Source organism: Aphis gossypii, chromosome X (assembly GCF_020184175.1).
Source record: "Aphis gossypii isolate Hap1 chromosome X, ASM2018417v2, whole genome shotgun sequence".
Lineage (NCBI taxonomy): Eukaryota > Metazoa > Arthropoda > Insecta > Hemiptera > Aphididae > Aphis > Aphis gossypii.
In genome coordinates this window covers 49,276,459-49,296,339 of record NC_065533.1, presented here as the reverse complement: position 1 = coordinate 49,296,339, position 19,881 = coordinate 49,276,459, and the positions used below count along the sequence as shown (strand labels likewise).

At 28.1% G+C, this 19,881-nt stretch overlaps 1 protein-coding gene across 2 annotated transcripts; it reads left to right on the top strand.

The window, feature by feature from the left end:
* The first annotated feature begins 403 nt into the window (after positions 1-403).
* LOC114125192 (uncharacterized) lies at positions 404-18,630 on the top strand. 2 transcript variants are annotated; one of them, XM_050206813.1, is made up of 11 exons: positions 404-789; positions 12,350-12,399; positions 12,512-12,567; positions 14,460-14,659; positions 14,736-14,882; positions 15,489-15,599; positions 15,688-15,794; positions 16,041-16,192; positions 16,258-16,472; positions 16,553-16,790; positions 18,116-18,630. In XM_050206813.1, exons 3-11 carry the CDS (start codon positions 12,532-12,534, stop codon positions 18,143-18,145), a joined length of 1,236 nt encoding a protein of 411 aa, XP_050062770.1. In that variant the 5' UTR covers positions 404-789; positions 12,350-12,399; positions 12,512-12,531; the 3' UTR covers positions 18,146-18,630. The 2 variants fall into 2 exon arrangements, with proteins under 2 accessions (XP_050062770.1, XP_027844536.1); XM_027988735.2 differs by lacking the exon at positions 404-789 and adding an exon at positions 7,694-8,117.
* Positions 18,631-19,881: the final 1,251 nt, after the last annotated feature.

Sequence of the window (19,881 nt, the reverse complement as noted above, 5' to 3'; positions counted from 1 at the left end):
TTTGAACAAAATTTTAGTTTAAACTTTCAATTTACGCGATTTTTCATTAAACTAACTATGCACAGTGCATTAGTACACATAAACCTTAAGAATTAAACAATTCTACTTAAACAACGTGTAAAATGTTAATTTTAAGCGATATTATTACATTGTAATAGCTTTTGTTTGGATCCAACGGATCCATTGATAAGATTTGTACGTATGATAAGAACGTGTATGACGTAAGTACTATCCGTCCGTATTCAACAACTTTATTAGATAGCCGTCTCCTTCTTATCGTTAAAGTCGGCTGCTATTTACAAAACAATATTATCAGTATTCAGTTATCACAATATATTAATTTAATTAATCAAATAAGCTTATATCATATTATTATCATAATATGATCTAAAGGTACGTTTTTCTTGCAGCGTCCGGACGCTATACTACAAACCTATGTATTTTGAATGTGACGCGGCGTTTGGCGACAGGCGACAGCACTGGTCTCGGACCAGTGTAGAGCGTCCAGACGATGCGACCGAACGCTGCAAGAAAACGTACCTTAAGCAAATAAGTACAATTTAGATTTTAGTCTGAACAATGATCTCTGAAATCTAATAAATTCAAAATATTGCTTAATGCTTATTGCTTAGTATTATATTTTGTTACATACCTAACCTATGGAATATCCATTTACTTTATTGATTTATAGCAGAGTGTGAAGAATTAGATAATATGGATATTATTGTTGGAATTACTTAGGTACCTATTTAGTTTCACCACCACTGGAAAAAAATTGAATATAGATAGGTAGGTACACTTTTTTTTTCAACTATTTATTTTGTAATTGATATCAATATTATTCTTTCCACATGTGTGTGTAGACTATATACCCAGAAAATATTGTTTATTATATCTCAAAGTGAAAACAAATATTTTTTGTAATATTAATTAATTTATTTATGTAGAATGTAGATACAAAAGTTTAATTAATATTTTTAACAATAAACAATATTTGTATAAACTTGTAAGTGAACCATTCTATGAAAATAAATTGAAAATAGTAAAAGTATAACAAACAAAAGGTTTATTGGTGATAAAACAAAATAGCTTTAGTCAGCGTGTGGCATTTATTCACAGGGTTAAGTATATTAGTATAAAACATTTTTCCATATGTATATCATCATACACTCAAATATTTTTTTATAATAATTTGTATCAAAACCATTTTATGAGGAGGGTCTAATAATCATATGTTTTCATGTATTAAATCACTAAAAATATTATTATTTAATGCTAATAAGTTATTGCAACTCAAAATTGTTTTTCTTTCCAAGTTAGAAATAATTAAATCTTTTAAATCATCTGTATAAATTAGCAACATTTTTTTAGCCTCAACAATAACTTTGAAAACACTATCAGAGGGTAAGATAAGACCACCAAGATTTTTTGAAGTAATAAATCGCAAATAAATATTTGAAGAACAATAATTATGGTCAATGGATTTTCTTAAAAGAGCAGTAATACATGATTTACATTCTATTTTTAGGATAATTTTTTTAACAATTAATCCAGAAATGTAAAATAAAACATTGTCTCTAGCATCTTTCATAAGGGAATTTCTACAATTTAACAATTTCAACCTATTACTAGTTTCATCATCAATCATTATTGTGTCATTTTCATTTTCATCACCATTATCATTTAATATTAATTTCTTATTCCATTTAAAATCTATATAAATCCAAACGGATCATCATTGCAGTTTCCATTCGTGTGATATTTTATTGCATTTTTCTTAGGATCTGCTTCATAGCAGTTTTGAAATGTTGAACATTGGGATTATTATAAGATCCATACCTCTGTCTTACACGAGCAAAAAAAAATCTCTAGATGGTCTTGGGAAAACTTATAAGAGAGAATAAACTTAAATTCTGCCAATTCTGGACACTCAGTAAATAATGATTTTGCAATCGCAAACATTGACTTAATAGCAATGGCAAAACCAAAAATAAAAGTTTTTTTATTAGTCTTATACTCTTATACAATACTCAAAGAAAACAGATAATCAATTAAAGGTAATATCGCATTTTCCATATACTGAATATTAGATTTAAAAATAGCAGATTTAAATCCTTTGGCAAAATGGTTTTGTGCATTTAAAAAATCAAGAAGCCTATATTGTGACAATATTGTGACATTATTCTACAGTAGCCTCAGTATTAGAAAAAATAGGATAGTTTATTAATCTAAGGTAGTCTAAAGCATCTGCAGTTGATGTACTAAGAGTTTGGGCAGCAAATTTCACTTTCATTTTGTTATTTTTCCAAAATATATGTGATGCACTTAATAATTCTTGTTGTATAAAATGTAAATTTTCAATATTACTCCACATAATTGTCCCTTTGTTTGAATGTATTTCTTTTATGTTCCCTAATGTGTTACTAGCCAATTTCAACATATGACATGCGTCGTTTATGAAATAAACATTGTTATTTGTAATTGGGTGTTTAAAGCTACATTGAATATGATGATATTACTATGATATCATAGTATTTACATCTAAATCACAACCTAATTTTTTCATTGTTGAAAAATTTGTAGAACAACCATTGCATGGTATAAACGAAACTCTTAAACCAGCTGCATGGGTTAAAGAAAGAGCAGATTTAATGAATTCAGCCTGAGCTGTTGCTCCTATTTTGTTTTATAAAACATACGCTATAGGTATCTTTAATTTACCATTACAACTTGTTAGCTTGAAAACAAGAGCTTCTGTGGCAATATTATTTGTACATTCTATATCTAAATTATTACCAAAATCATAATAACCTATGAACGGCTTGCTTTTTGGATCCCAAATAATTTGTTGCTTTATAGCTATAGTATCAATTACTAAGGTACAATGTTTATTGAATGGTTTCAATTTTTCAAGTGCACTTAAAACGTATTAAAAAACCAGGGTTCACCATTTGTGGATGAAGTTCAATTTCTTATTGCTGATACATGTGGAAGAGCTAATATTGGTTTAAAAATGATTTTAATAATTATTAATATTAATTCAGTTTTATTATATTATTTTGTAAAATGTTTCTAAAATATTTTTCTAAATTATAAATATAATAAATAATAATCTAACCTAACGTTCAAAATGTAAGTTCATTAAATAAAATTTCATACTTAATAATTGATTAATGTCGTATGTAGACAATACGTATCTATTAAATAAAAATATAAATTAGGTATGATATATTTAATAACACGTTTATTTTTCTTATTTATTAGGTATCAAATATATCATATGACCGAAATTCTGGAAAAAAACATAAGAATTTAATATATGACTTTCAAATAATCGCATAAAATAATTATGATATTAAATAAGGTTATATAATATACTCTATTCAAAATAAGACCGTGACCAGGCGGCCGACTTCTGCGCATGGACGTGGCCTTGTTTCGCAGTGCTAGCATACCCGATCGGAATTCCGAGCAGTGGTGGTGACTAAGCGTTTGACCGCCGCCTGGTCACGGTCTTATTTTGAATAGAGTAGATAGTTTTATAAAATTTCCGTAGGGAAATATTATGGAAAAACTAGAATGTCTTTAAGGTTTTTTAATTTTACCAAAATATATTAGAGTCATATTATGTATATAGTAATATTATAAAATGGTTAGAGCTAATCTTACAAGTTACGGGTTATGTATGAAAAGAATTAAATTATAATCAGTTTATCGCATCGATGCTGTCTTTCCACTTCCCGCGATGGCCACACAATATACTATTTAGACCTATTTTTTAGATATACACCAGGAAATTTGACAAAACAAGAAACGAGTAAATCGGATTACTCAATATCTAGTTAACAACTAAAGAAATTATGAGAAAATGGCCCGTCTATACAACTTAATAGTCAATACAAGAAATAATTGACAGGAAATGACAGTCCGTAATTATTTAACACGATACTCGTCCTCAACGTAGTCGTATAGTATAAACTATAAACAGTAGGTAGTAGGTACCGTGCACTTGATATTATAACAAGTTTTGATTAATACATGTCGTGGAAAACTATATAAATCCAGAGCGATGATAGTGGTGTGAAGCTAAGTAAAAAAAAAAAGCGTAGTAGCCACGAACGTATAATAACAGGAGCCAGAGTTTTACCATTGAAAAACTGTCTTAATTTATTTTAATCCATTGTCCAGCCCTACAGGGCAAACGGCTGAACATATTATAAAGTCGTTTAAGGTATCAATCGATCAGAAATATTGTGCAGATGGGAACAGAGGAACTCGAAAACGGATTGGTTAGATAGTTTATATGTTATAACCAAAAATGTTTAAATACTTTTAAGACTGATTTTGCATACGCAACGAAATATGTTTATGTCCTCCGATCCGCCGCTCATCAATCCCTACTACTTTCATCGTAACGGTGGCGGCGGCGGCGAGGTCTCTCGGATGCCGGGTGAATATAATAATAACATAATATATTACATATATTTAATATATAATATACTAACATAATAATAATATAATATATTACATATATTTAATATACAATATACTAATATAATATTATAATATTATAATGCCAATTGCCAACAATGCCAGCTGGATTATTATTACAAATATATAAACTACAGTCCATAAACAGTCATACAGTCAAATAAAATAGCGACTTATTTTATAAAAAAAATATCTGATATCACACCAAAAACACTTCGTTATTACTCCGTGTAAAAGAAAGCCAAGTAAAAAAAAAATACATACTTTAGTAACGATTAAATCTTTAAAAGACGTGGCATAATATGGAAACGAAGTAAAATGCCATTTTATAATAATACAAATATCTATAACGATAAATAAGATCAATTTTAATGTTAAATACTTAGTCAACATATTGTTTATACATTATTAATTATGAAAAATACTATAGTGGTTATTTATTTGCATTTATTTAAGTATACTTCTACGTCTACCAAATAGTTAAACAAAATTGTAAATGGCATAAATGCCATATACAATAGAGATAGAGAAGCCGTGTGAGCAGCCGTGAAAATATTATCAAATATTTTAGTCACGAACACGGTATTATATTATAATCTACCGTGGTCACGAACTAAGATATACACACGGACTTTTATACTAACTAGATAAGGTACTCTTATTATATTATTAATTAATAGTGAAGCTCGCGTATCAGTTTCCGTAATTTAATCGGTCGGCAAAACATTACATTTCCTATAGAAAATGTATTAGGAATAACATCGTTTTTAATGGTAAAGTATAGAAATTAATGAAAAATTATTTATATAAAATATTTTTTTTTTTTTTTAAACAACATGCTTAGACATCATAAAATACAATACAACATAATAATATTTACCATGTAAAATTACCATAATATTATGCCCACTGAATAATCAAGCTTCAGTTGATAGCGACTGGTATAACGACTATTGATATTGCGATCGGGTACTTTTGCCAAAGTGTACCCTGGTTATGCGGCGTTCCCTGTCGGTTTACTAAATCATTTAAATTTGAATACACAGCAAGCTATCACAGCTAGAATAGATCCAATTATTCAAATCTATAGTAATTATTAGGTATATTCAGTGGCGTATTTACAGGGGGGATATGGGGGATAGATCCCCTCCTTGGTCTTTTTTACTCGTAAGTTTAATAATGTTGGTAAGTGCACCGTTGAGGAAATTATGTTTTCCAACGTATATCCCCCTCTGGATAAAATCCTAAATACGCCACTAGGTAGATTATCAGTGGTTGAGTGGCGGTTCGTGGTTTGGACGACGGGACGATCGCATCCCCTACTAAAATAGTAAAATTAATTTAAAGAAGAAAATTAACTGTATATTCTTAATTCTACATTTTTAAAAATATTTTTTATTAAAAATACAAATTTTTAAATAGTAAAATAGTTTTAATAACATTAATTATTGTGTGCTAACATTAAGTTTGTTTCCCTCATATACTAGGAGCATGTGGGTAGTGGGTACGTATGTACACACGGACAGTGTTTGGACGACTAGAAGCGTCGTCCGTGCAATATTTATTCTAAATACGTTTATTATAAGCCAGGCACTGCAATCGTTTGCGTGCGGGTACATTTAAGCTGCGATCTTATATTTAAGTTTTGGACGACAGGCAGAGTCGTCAACACGGTAAAATATACTACTATATTGGGTAGTTTATTTCTATTTTTAAAATGAACTGCTTGTACGCTCGTCGTTATCGGCTGCTAATCGCTATTATTATTATTATTTTAATTAATTTTCTACTGACCGGTGTGCTGTGAGACCTTTATAGATGTACCGCGAAATTTTACGATTATTAATAAAAGTTTACGTACAATAATTTTGGTAATTGGTTACAATATAAAAATAATATTTTTCTTCTTTTTTAAATAATTAATACACCATTTTAAATTGTTTGCTATTAGTATACTGTTATATAACTACTTTGGTAGTAATAATTTATATGATGAATGCCTACTATAAAAAAAAATATGCATACATGTATAAGTCAGTGACAACTGACAAGTGTGCCGCGAAGTAAAAAGGTTGGGAAACGCTGAGCTAGTAGGACGTAGGTTGTCCATCATACGTCTTTTAAGTATAAATTGTATAGTTTTTAATTTTAATTAATTCAACATGTCGAATTGTGTTCATAATATAATAAATACTAAATTATATACTACATTTAATTTGACAATTTATTATAAGTATGACTAGAAGTATTATATTGCACATAATGTTGCACCCACCGTCCCCACGAGCCTCCACCGTGTATCGTATCGAATCCGCGCATGTTTAATTTTTAAGCGTTCGGTTACGATTTTTAGCTACAACTGAACATTATTTTCCCAATGCAATTCCAATGCAATTACGGTCTCGCAATACATAGTACGATTCGAGTATTCTACATCGCACGGCTATAAATATTATAGTGATTAATGATTATATTAGTAATCGATATCAGCCAGCACAGCACGGCTTTAGATAGGACGGTTGCAGTACTGGGTGTATTAGATTCTACAGAATGTTTATTTTATGCGTTACAAAACAACAACAACAATAATAATAACAATATTTTCTCCAAAAACCAATCGATTTTACGCTACGATTCTGTAGCGATATCTATACGTCAGCTCGATGTCTCGATAATATAGGTCACGGGTATAAACCTAAAGCCGTGGCCAGTAGTTGTTGTAGGCGCGTCTCACACCCTTCCCCGCCGGAGTTGTGGTTCGCCTACTAGCCCTACTATATCCATTTTGTCACGACTCACGAGGCGGCGGTCAATATGCTCTGCACCGTTGAAGAGCGCGCGCCGGGCGGCGAACGAAAACTGGTCGATTCTCGCGCATGCCGTAGAGAGCTGCAGCCTGCAGCTGCTGCTGCCACGGTGCGTCCCGGCGGCGGCAAGGTGAAGCTGCTTAATATACAGAGTGTTGTGTGACGTTACATGGTTTTAACGGTTTTCCGCGGTAACGCGTTCTCATCACATTTCCTCCTGTATACACGGCGGCGTCGCCGACGGCGGCAACGTCGCCGATGACGTCGATCACGGTCGACCAATCACAGAGCGAATAAAGGCCCATTCACGGTAGGGCACTATAGACAATAGGTATGCTTAGCCACCGTTTTGCGACCATATGTTGTTACCTATGTTTGCGACTCATTTGTCACACATAATAATATTATTGTGGAACTGCGTAGTTGTCGCGTATATTTTATCGTTGATAAACGAGTCGCAAAATGGCGGCTTAGCATACCCATATATTTAGTGCCTTATCCACGGGGGGTCGGGGGTCCGGACGACGCTAGCCGATCCGTTTGGACGCGCCAAGCCGCCAACACGTTGCGCTCCTTAAACGTGTGCGGCACTGAACGCGTTCGATATCGTGTGTAGGTGATTTGTCTTTTGTTCGTCGACAGTCGAATGTCGATATCCTTCGTCAAGTGCGTGTGGCGACGACGGTAATAATTGTTTATTGGTTTTTAAACGCAACGCACACGGCACCTTTTTGACGTCTTGAACGTATGCCGGCAGTAGTTTTTTCGTTGTTTGGTGGCCGTTTTCGATTACAATATGGCCGACTCCGTTGGTAACAGGTGAGTGTTGTTCCTAATCGTAAGTCCGACATTCTATGTTTCTGTCGAGGTATTCGTAGTCATGTGTTATATTAGAGGGTTGACGGGTCTCTGAACAATTTTTATCGACTGAACATTACTGATCAGTACTCAATAGTGTCTGGATTTAAATATTTTTACGCATTGTTACTGATTATGTATACGCAGTCTTACAAGAGTAATTCATTGAACACCGTTGAACACCGAGTTCACTGGAAAACGTTTTTTTTTTGCATTTTTGAAAATATTTTGGCACAGGTGTCGTATTCTGCCTACAATAAGTTCCATTATTTCACACAAACTTAATCCACTATTATTTTATTCATTTCTATCGATGTATGTAAAAGATGGATTTCCTTTACAAATGGATTGCCATGTTTAACAACCCCTTTTTTTGACATTGTAAATATTTTGTTACAATAACACCTCCGTTTGAATCTCATTTTCAGCTTTTTTAAAAATTTCTTTCATTTCACTAGGTACCATATTGTTTACCAACAGAATTTTATTTGGTACACAATTTTGTATTAGGTAATAATTCAACACATTCTAAATTGTGAAATACTAAGTATCAATTAGTACTGTATAATCCTACACCTATTTACTTATATAAACTTTGATATGGACTACGGTAGATAACATAGTTACTTGTAAATAGTATACAACACTTGTGCCAATATTTCAACAGTTATAGAATATTAAGCATAATTAGAATATTTTGGAATATTCAATCCGTTTTGAGAAAAAAAAGTCGATATCTTAAAATTTCAACAAAAAGTACCTGGAAAACATTTGGTTAATTTATGGCAAATAGATTTAATAATTACTATAATTTTTTTTGTATCATTTCGTTAAAAAATAATAATGATAAATGATAATTCTATTGTAGATATTATTAAGTATTATTACATTAGCCAATATGCTGTTCAATAAACATGGTAATTTAGCTATAATGCTGGCTATTATTCATCTATACTGATAAGAACAAAATATTAATCAATTATTTTTTTTTTTTTTTTTTAACTTTATTTTAAAAACATACAATCTGTAATTTAAATTTACAATAAGCATGTATGCAGATATACATTGATTTGTTTGACATGCGACGCTTGAAAAAAGAAGCCACCCAATAGCAGCACCCCAAGCAGCACTTTATAACAGAAGTTAATTTAATTTATAGTTATTAATTAATTTTGGTTTAGATCACGGCACCATCTTCTCTTTAATCTACGCGGAGGATTGCCAGGAATGGTGTCAGAGTTTAGTGCTGATATTAAGGGATTAGGGTGGTTGGTTAGTCGTAAACGCAATCGTTTATATAGTAGCTTTGCAGTTTCATCTATTGTGTTAACTCTTAGGTCGGTATGTAGAGTGTGGTTTGAAACATAGAATGGAGCATTTGTAATCATGCGTAGAGTTATGGACTGAAAGGTTTGAATTTTGTTTATATTGGATTTTTTGGCAGTATTTATTTTTTTTTTTTTTATATTTTTTTTTTTAATCAATTATTTTAACATTTTTTATTTCATATATGATATAATAAATGTTTTAATTTATTTTATTATATTTCTCGAAATATTTTTATAGTAAAATAATTCTGTTACAAAAGTGTATACCTCATTTGAGTATAATTAGATATTTACCTAATGGAAAAATTTTCATTTTTTTTTAGATAATTTTGCATGTTTTTGAATTTTTTCAACAGAATATTTGCATTTTTTTAGAGTATACAAGCATCATATTTTAGACTTATTAAGAGAATATAAATCCCCGGAATCTACTAATCAGTAGTCATCTAAACTGTGCCTTTGTGTATATTTTTCTTAAAAAAAAATTACTCTTTTATCAAGTGTTTTTATAGTAGAGAGAGTGTTCTAAAGACTGCCTTTTTAGTTTGATGTTTGATAGTAAATATTTCACTTTTGTTTTTGGCTAAATACGTAATATAACCTAATCTCATTATCATAGGCGTTCACAGGCCTCTTTTTCAGGGTATGCAGAAGGCTGCCACTATGCGGATACAGGGAAGGGGAAATGGGGGGATATTGAAAAATGGTTTTTGATATGTGTGAGGCTCTGTGTTCGTTCACAGTATGCAGCTGCATACCCTGCATAGTGCATACCCCCTGCGCATGCCTATGCTCATTTTTTTTTTGTGTTTGTGTGTGTTAATATGTGAAAATTATGTTGGAATTAACTTTAAATACTTAATGACTTAAAAAACTTCCCATTTACTTTTAAAATTCTTTATTCAACTTAATGAATCAAACTAATTCAGCTATTATAATTTATTAATCATTAATTTTGTAATTAAAACTAAATTATTATTTTATTCCCTATTAAACAAAATAATACCCATGATTTAATATTTATTTATTAATTAATTTTTGGTATCAATGGCCATTAACTGTTGGATTTTTTTTTGTTATGGTATGTTTTTTTGGAATACATGTTTTCATATAATATAGGACATGGCTTTTTCGCTAAGAATCCAGGGTCAACCATTCTAGAGCTAGCAACGTTAAATAATGTTTGACCACATCATTATTAGTTACTGCTAGGAAACATTATACTTATACCACACCGTGTCCACTGTCCATTAAAATTTATTATTTAAGAATATTATCAAGTTATTTACTGTTTTAATAGTTTTCACTAAATACTGAATTGTGTTTTCGCATAATTGAATTAAAGAGTACACTGACTTGTTATGAAATAAACAAAAGATACCTTTGACTCTTTCTAATACAATTTAATCTGTCAATGGAGATCTTAAACCTAAAATTAGGAGTATAAATATAAATATAATATAGAAGTATGAAAATCTGGTAATGTGAACACTACTCATGAATATTGGATAAAGTAAAAATATTATTTGTAAAATGTTTATTTTATACATTAACTGGGTAATTAATACATTATTTACCTTTGAGTGAATAAAGTGTTTTGATTAAATAAAATAGTGTAAATCTAATTTTAGGTAATTCTGTAATAAAATAATAGAATATCAATAATATCAAATGCGATATAGTTAAGACTTAAATTACCAGAAGTAGACAAAAGTGGTCCACAGAATGTACTTTTTGAGATTCTATCTATTAGCGGTAATCAATAATATGAATTCGGAAATAATAATGATACACTTCTTCAACTTTATTTAAGAAATTAATTTTCTGTATATTTAAAACCATTGATTGATATTTTAGACATGTTAGCTACAAAAAAATCATTATGTGAAATAACTATTGTATAATCTCTTTCCGGTGGTCAAGGTTTTAAAAGTGTCTATATAAAAGTAAATCGTTATTGAATAAAAATTCTGAATAATGAAAAAATAATTGTAAGTAAATGTAAATTTGCTGGGATACTTTGCAACTCCAAATGCCACCCGAATTCAAACTATTTCAATAAATAACTGTACCTACCTCTATTTAATTTTTTTATTTCAATTTATAATAAACAATATTTTTTCGGATTAATATGATTTACTTTTTTCTACTTCATACTTTATACATAGCAGACTGGATAATGTAAACATTGTACCTACATAATTAAAGTGAATAATGTACATATACATTATACTGTTCATATGGTGCACATTACCCTGATAATAAAACATTACTCATTTTCATACTCTACCCGTAACATGTCTATTTCTATTATATTCTATAAATCTGCATTTATAAAATAAATAGTTCAGCATCTGTGAGTAGAACTGTTTTGAAAATCTGGTAAAGATTAATCATTCAAGATGTTTTAAGAAGTCCCTTAGAAAAAAAATAAAAAATAAAAAAAATAATCTTTCTCCACCTAACTAAAATAAAAATGTTCAAATTTTGAGTCAAAATGGCTATATTTATAAAGGTATAATTTGTTTACTTCATTACCAACATAGTCTAACGAGTAATCTAATAAACTAACATTTTTAATCTCTGTTTTTTATTCATGCTAAAAATATAATTTTGTTATAAAAACATTTTTTTTTTAAATTATTAAACAAAAATTAATTAGTAATTGTATTCAGTGACATAACCAGGAATTACCCAAGGAGGGTTTATCTTTTTGAAAATCACTAAAATTTATTGTCAATATTAATTATACATGATAAAGACGAGGATAAAAAAGTCCTCCCTTTTTTTAGGCTAAGGGCCGGGGGGTGAACCCCAAACTTCCTCCCCTGACTGTATTGAATTTAATTCAAATCTTTATTCTAGAACCAACTTACAAAGAAATGAACCTCATTCAAGACCTACTTCATTTATTTGTAAGTATAAAATTTATTTATTCTGATATTTTTTTAACATAAAATTACTATTTATTTTATCTATCCATAATTCTTTAAAAATAAAATAATTCATATTTTTGATTATATTTAGCCCCAGAACTTCAATTAACTATGTTCTACCACCAAAGTCTAAAGGCACTATATCAGGTAATTAACTTTCATTGTTTTTAACTAAAAACAGTAAAAATGAATTAAAAAAAATACAAATTTTAATGTTATAAAATATTTATAACATTGATTAAAATATGTTCAGCTCTTTTTTATTATGTGTTATTGTTTTTATAAATAATAAAAAGCAACTAACAGGTCAAAAAAAATTATATTGATGTTTTAGTTTATTTAGTGGTTAAGTGGTAACTTGATATTCTTTAATTATAATTTATAACTATATTTGTGCTGTTTTAAAATTATGATTGGTCAAGCAAAAAAAAAAAAATAGTTTTTCTACTGTTTTACTCGCCATAGTCAGTTAATTTATACATAGCTACATTATAGTTTATGAACTCTACAAAAACAAACGCTAAATCGTTTGCCACTTAGGTATTTTATTAAAAAACAGTAAGAGTATATTCAAATTGATTGAATAATTCTAGACAATATTCCTACCTTATAATATTTTAGTTAAGATGAACATTTTTATAATTTTATTTTTAAATTTTTAATGCTTGTGCATAATTCCACAATTTTTTTTTTTTTTTTACTTAGTTGGATTTTCCATGACATTTCTTATCTTAAGTCGTTTGTAAAAAATTAAACAAGTCGGTTATAATTTATAATGCGCAGATAAAAAGGAATAAGTCTTATAAATAAAATATTATATCCATGTAAAATGGAACAAGTCAACTTTTTCCGTTTTGTCGCATTACCGTTTTTTTGTTTAATAAATACCAAGGTAGGTGTAGTTAATTTACTACATTTCATCTCCAACAATACCATGTTTATTAAAAGAATTATGCTTAAAAGGTAATAAATCAAATAATATGATCGAGTTATAAAGTGTGTAAAAGGGTATAAGTTAGTATCATGGTGTTTTTAAGGTAATAAGTCACTTGAGTGCTATAGTTATTAAAATTTTCAAAATTTTATGTTGTACAATAGTAAGGTAACTCATAATTTAACAATTTATAAGAATAATAATTTTAAAATAAAATTATTGAAGAAATGAGAAGTTTATCTTGTTTCCTAAAAAGTAGTGGTTTTTGACTTATTCCCTTTTATCCGCGCACCGTCCAATTTTATAAATGTACCTCCACATGTAGATTTATGTAGCTACATACTATAAATTGGAAAATCTAAATGTATTTTTAAAGTATTCATATCGATAATACTATGGTTAGACCGACCAGTGGCAGACAAGAGGTGTTCTACTGTAATTTTATTTTAATTTTGTATTATTAATATGTTCACTGTGTACAACAGTGGTCTTAAACACGCGGCCCGCAAACCCTTTCGATGTGGCCTACTTTGAATATTTATTTATTCAAAAATTTTGATTTTGTTTATTTTAGATTTAGTATTAACATGAATAAAAAAAAATTATTTTGCCCTCTAATGTTTGACTTATATATATAGCCTGTTGATAATTCGAGTTAGAGATCACTGGTGTACAATATCAATGGTTGTCATTTAACATCATTTACAATATATCCTAAATGATTTCAATCATTGGTGTATTGTGCCTTTTTATTTAATGTAATGTAAGTTGTTCTATACTACAATTTTTAGTAAAGGTTTTTGATCCTATAAGTTTAATGTCCTATGTATGTGAAAGTCTAATATCAATATTTAAATTATTTAGTTTCTAAAGTTTTTAGCAAAACATTTTCAGCATAGCTACAAGTTTATACTTACAAATATGACGTACAGTGAACATGTTAATTAAAAAAAATTACTTATGGCATAACATGTAAATGCATTTTAATTAATTAAGTAGCCATTTATTATATTTAATCTAATGAACAAATAATATGATTTAAAAAAATTGTAAAATTAACTTATTGTTATTGTACAATACTATAATTTGTTGTGTATTTTTTTAGTATTTGGGAGATGAACTTGATACGTTTGCTGGATCTACAAGTTATAAATCAGTTGTTATTAATACAGTACCATTGCTTTTTATGAAATTAAATGTGATGCCCGGAGAAATTGCTTCAATTATAGCTAATTCTTCAAATATCAAATTCATATTACAATATGCTTTGAGCCGTAATCGTCCATTTGGAATTGTACATAAAATGTAAACTATATTATATAATTAGTTGTTTACTTATACATAATAATATTAATAATATAATATCAATATTTATTTCTAGTAATGAAGATATGCCTACATATGGTGTATTAGTTGCGATTTATAACCATTCTTTAATCAAGGAATCTATTGAAACAAAATCTTATGAAGTTCAAATTAGAGGGCTTCAACTATTTAAAATTCATCATTTCAAACCATTTCCAGATAGGTAACTGATAATTATTAATCATTTAAAAAGTATTTGATTTCATAAAATAAATTGTGTGTTTTTGTTTTTAGACCACAATTATTGAAGGAACCTACTGTGAAATATTTTTGTATAGAGACATGTATTTTAATGTAGATATTTAAACAGTATAATAGATATCAAAATATTACTTACTTCATTTCGTATTTAATATTAGATTATCTGTTAATCTGATAATGCTATCAATACAGTTAACCAAACACTATTTTTTCTTTTAGTTAGTTTTTTAGAATATTGTTAGTACATGATTCAGTTAAAAATATTTAAGGACTGATTAATAGAAGAAAAAAACTAGCTTCTTGAGACACTGTGATTATTAATTTTTAGTTATTTAATGATATTTTGATAATATATTAAAAAAAAATTCATTTATTTATTTATTTAAATTTATTTATATTTTGGTATGAAGAAGAATAAATGAAAGAGTAGGGACTAAAATTAACTTGCACTTAACATAACTTTATACATCAATTAAAAAATGCAAAGGAGCTTATTATTATTATTTTTTGGATTGGATTATAAATTTTAATTATTTAGTGTATTTATAATATATTCTTTTTTTTTTAGGAACAATCAAACTCTTGCTTTGGCTCGAATTGAAATTATACCAATTGAAACATCAAATCATCCGTACAATGAACTATGTTTAAATCCAAACAAATACAATTCAAGTATAAAGTAATAAATTTACACACTACTGAATTTTATGAATTATATCAAATTAACATATTAATATTAATATTTAATATGTATGTGTTTTTGTTAGATTCTCTCAAAAAAACATGTGGCAAAGTCAGTGGCCATCTTTGGTTTATAAGCAATTTGATGTTTATGAATTGGCATCTCGCATTTTCAAAAAAGTTAGAATATTGTGTAAGTCTAAGTTATTGAATAATTTGTTAATAATATATTATAGCCCATTTATATAATACTTGTTGTACCTCTTATATTAAATTTTAGTTATTAAAATAATTAATTAATTATATTTTAAAAGTAAACAATGTGTCATCTTGCATGTAAATTATTTTGAGACAATTCATGCACAATGGTTATTAAAAAATGTTTGAACTAATTTACAACTTATAATTTAAATGTATTAATATTTTATAAATTTTAAAGATAAAGATATAAAATTCTCAAATATTCCAAGTATATTATCATTCCAAGTGACAAAACTTGGTATATTTACACATGAAGAAGTAAATGAATTGCTTGGTATTGAGTCAACAAACCTACGGCTTCAATTAGAACTAGGGTATTTTATCAAACATGTAAGAAATGTTGGAAATCAAAGTAGTTACAATGGCTTATTACTCTTATTACTCTTTTATTCTAGCAATCAATGCAAAAATTAAGGTGCTCCAGAGTACATTGTGGTATTCCAATTTCCAATATGAGTTATGTGGTACCTATATCTCCTAAAGGAATTGAAGATAGTTATTGTGGCTCTTGGGGAGCACTTCATACCTTGGTTACAGTAACTCATCTAGAAGATAATTTAAAGGTGATAAAATCTAGAGATGTAATGTCTGAATACTTCTGGCGCATTGGGTATATAATAAATTCATTATTATTTTTTATTTTATTTTTTATTAATCACTACTTATTACTGTAATTATTGCTTTTTACAGGTATAAAAATTCTATAATTTTTTGCCCAAACTGTAGATCTTATTTAGGCTGGTTTTTTTCGGTTAAAGATAATTTGTTATCATCATCGCCGAGATCATTCTACGGATTATCTATAGATTCCGTAACATCTATAGATGACCACATATTACCTTTAGTTTCTTCAGATGATGAATTACCACTAGAGCAAGACAGTGATAGAGGAATAATTTTTGAGGCCATCAATGACACAGATATTTTAGTAAGTTTTTAAAAAACCTTTTAAAAATTCTTTACAAGTACAGAGTATGTTACTGAGCCATAAATATATATCATTTGTTATTAAGCATACATTTAAAAATATGATTTAAGAATAATAATTTTGGAAGAGTATTATTGAAATACATTTTTAAATACTCTACAATTTATTAAATTTTATTAAAACATATTTTAAGCTAATAAATAACACATTATATTAATAATAATAATAATAAAAAATATAATTTTAAATAAAAACAGGAAACAAATAAAATTACAGTTTTTTCAATGAAATTATTCATAATACTATTACTCATACTATATTTAGAAAATATAAAATGTCAATATAAATTATGTTAACATGTCAACATAATTTAACCAAAATAAAAGACAATACTAATAATTTTATTTAATTTTTTTAACTAACTATACATATTCTATTGATATTAAATTTGAATTAATAATAAAAGTAAATGGATAAAATAAATATAATTATTAAAAAAGAAAAAGATTCAATGTGATGGGTTGTGTTGTTACTTCAATATTAAATCTGTTTAGTACGAATTAGAATCTATATCAGATAACTGGATTCTTAAATCTGGTTCTACTGTCTTGTACCAAATCGATTTCTATACTTATTTTTAGTATACATACGAGTAGAAAATCCTTTTTCGCATTAATACATTGTTTAATATGATATTTAATGTATGCGGTTGTAACATTTAGTGCAAGTAGGGACAACAGTTGGGTACATTAGTTGTTATCTCCCATAGCCCATGGTTATTGTTAATTATATAGGTATATACTATACAAGGTATATCTTAAGTCATTGTATGAGGGTTTTTTTTTTAATGATAATGGATCTATAACATGGAATTTGAAAAAAAAAGACATGTTTTTTATATTTTAAGCGGTCAATTTTTGTATAACAATTTAGAGATTTCAGATTTTGATGTCGGTACAACTGCTTGCTTAAAACTTTTTAAAGTTGTTATACAAAAATTGGCTATTTAACATAAAGAAACACGTCTTTTTTTATAAATTCTATGTTATCGATCCATAAGACCATAATCATTAAAAAAAACCCGCATACAACACGTAAGATACTCTCTGTATATTTAATAGGTGCCACAAAAATGTTATGCCATCACAACTTACACACTCAGAGTACCAATTATCTCCTTTGCTAACAAACACCTAATGTAAATAATTGTTATTTTCATTAGCTATATTACCGGCCTTCCACTAATTTTTCAATGGAAGGCGACTTCTAAGCACCAGCCTGTCTGCTACATTCCCTTTTAATTTTTTCTTTTTTATCGTTCACAGGAAACACCTTATTGGACTTTCACCAAGTAAATAGATTTCAGTTTCCATTACCATGAAGTAGAGCACCAGCTAAAATCTTCCAGTAGGAAGAATGATGATGCGAGAGACCATTAAACATTGACTGGTCTTTTAATTTATTAGTAATAGTTAATACATATATATATATATATATATATATATGTATATATGTATATTTGTTTATCATGTACTTATTGTAATTATTTTCATTATCGCCACTAAGAGATTAAGTATCTGGCCGGTACAAAATACTATTTTGTTATGAATATTATTATATTACTGTTCAAAGGTGCTACCATTAGGTGGATTTACAGGTTTTTATTATTACAGTTATTTCTATAATTATCTTTATTATAATATTATTATATGCTCGTACGATTTTATAGCTGACCGACACGAGCCGATTGTCTTTTTTTATATTTTGTATTATTTTGTCCACTAGGTTTCATAGTTCTATAGCTTAAATTTATTATATTTAATTTTTTGTATACCCATCATTGTTGTGTTTGAGTTTTATTTTATTATTATTGTTCCTTATTTCCATCATATTTTATAAAATTCCTATATAATATATTTATTTATTATCAAATCTATGGCACTCTGGCCGTTTTAGGTCTCAGCTTGTTTTTGGTGACGTTGTCCAAGTATCTAATAGCTAACTAACTAATAACTGCCTACATATCTTCCATCTCTTATAAATTGTGTCCCGTATTTACAGGTATAATATTAATTGCATCCCTATTACCTGTAATATCTAAAATGTATAAAGGCGAAATTATTGATTATTATCAATTATTTTAGTATTTTTGATTTAATAAGAACGATTACTTAAGTTTGTTAAGATTACAAAATACATACAAAATTAATAGATTTTTACCAACAGGCATTATTACGTAATAACGATAATATTTTTATACTGCAGTTATAACAAGGAAAATATTGTTTAGTTTTTAAAATATACGAGATGAAATTGGGTACTCAAAAAATTCAGGATACAACTAGAATGATCTCAAAAAATAACCGGGACACAATGTGGAAGGAATTGTTGCCATGGGTTCCAATCATCAGTCATCAGTCATCAATTTAAGACAATGATGTATTAGTAATAACTCCTAAGTAATGATAATTCCGTCTCGTTTTAATCTATAATTGATATAAATGCAAAATATGCTTATGCAATATTAACAACGGGCCTGTTTTGTAATTTAATCAGTACCTACTAACCACGGTTGTAGATAGAATATTCTATCTACAACCGTGCTACTAACAATAACATACTTGAAGTCTTGAACTGATGCCTATTGTATACTGGAATTTGGAAAAAAATAAATACGTGGGGACTAAAATATTTACAGAAGACATTTATATATAATATAAAAATTATAAATAATTAAATTCCTTATCTTTATAATAAGTACATAAGCTGACCTCGGTTCTACCAAACGTAGGTAATAATGATTTCTCATAATAAATTATAAGATGTAATTATAACCGAGATTCTTATAATATCTTATAAATTGTAATATGAATTTAATTATTTTTGTTATTACTAATAATATATTGATATGTAATGATGTGTGTTTACGCCATCATATCTTTTTTTTTTTTAATTTAAAATATATAATGAAATAAATAAAAATTATAATTATTAATAGCATTAAGCATAAAACCAAGTTATAAAATATAAATATTGAATATGACAAAATATAACGATAAGATATTACACACACACGTACGCACATAAATAT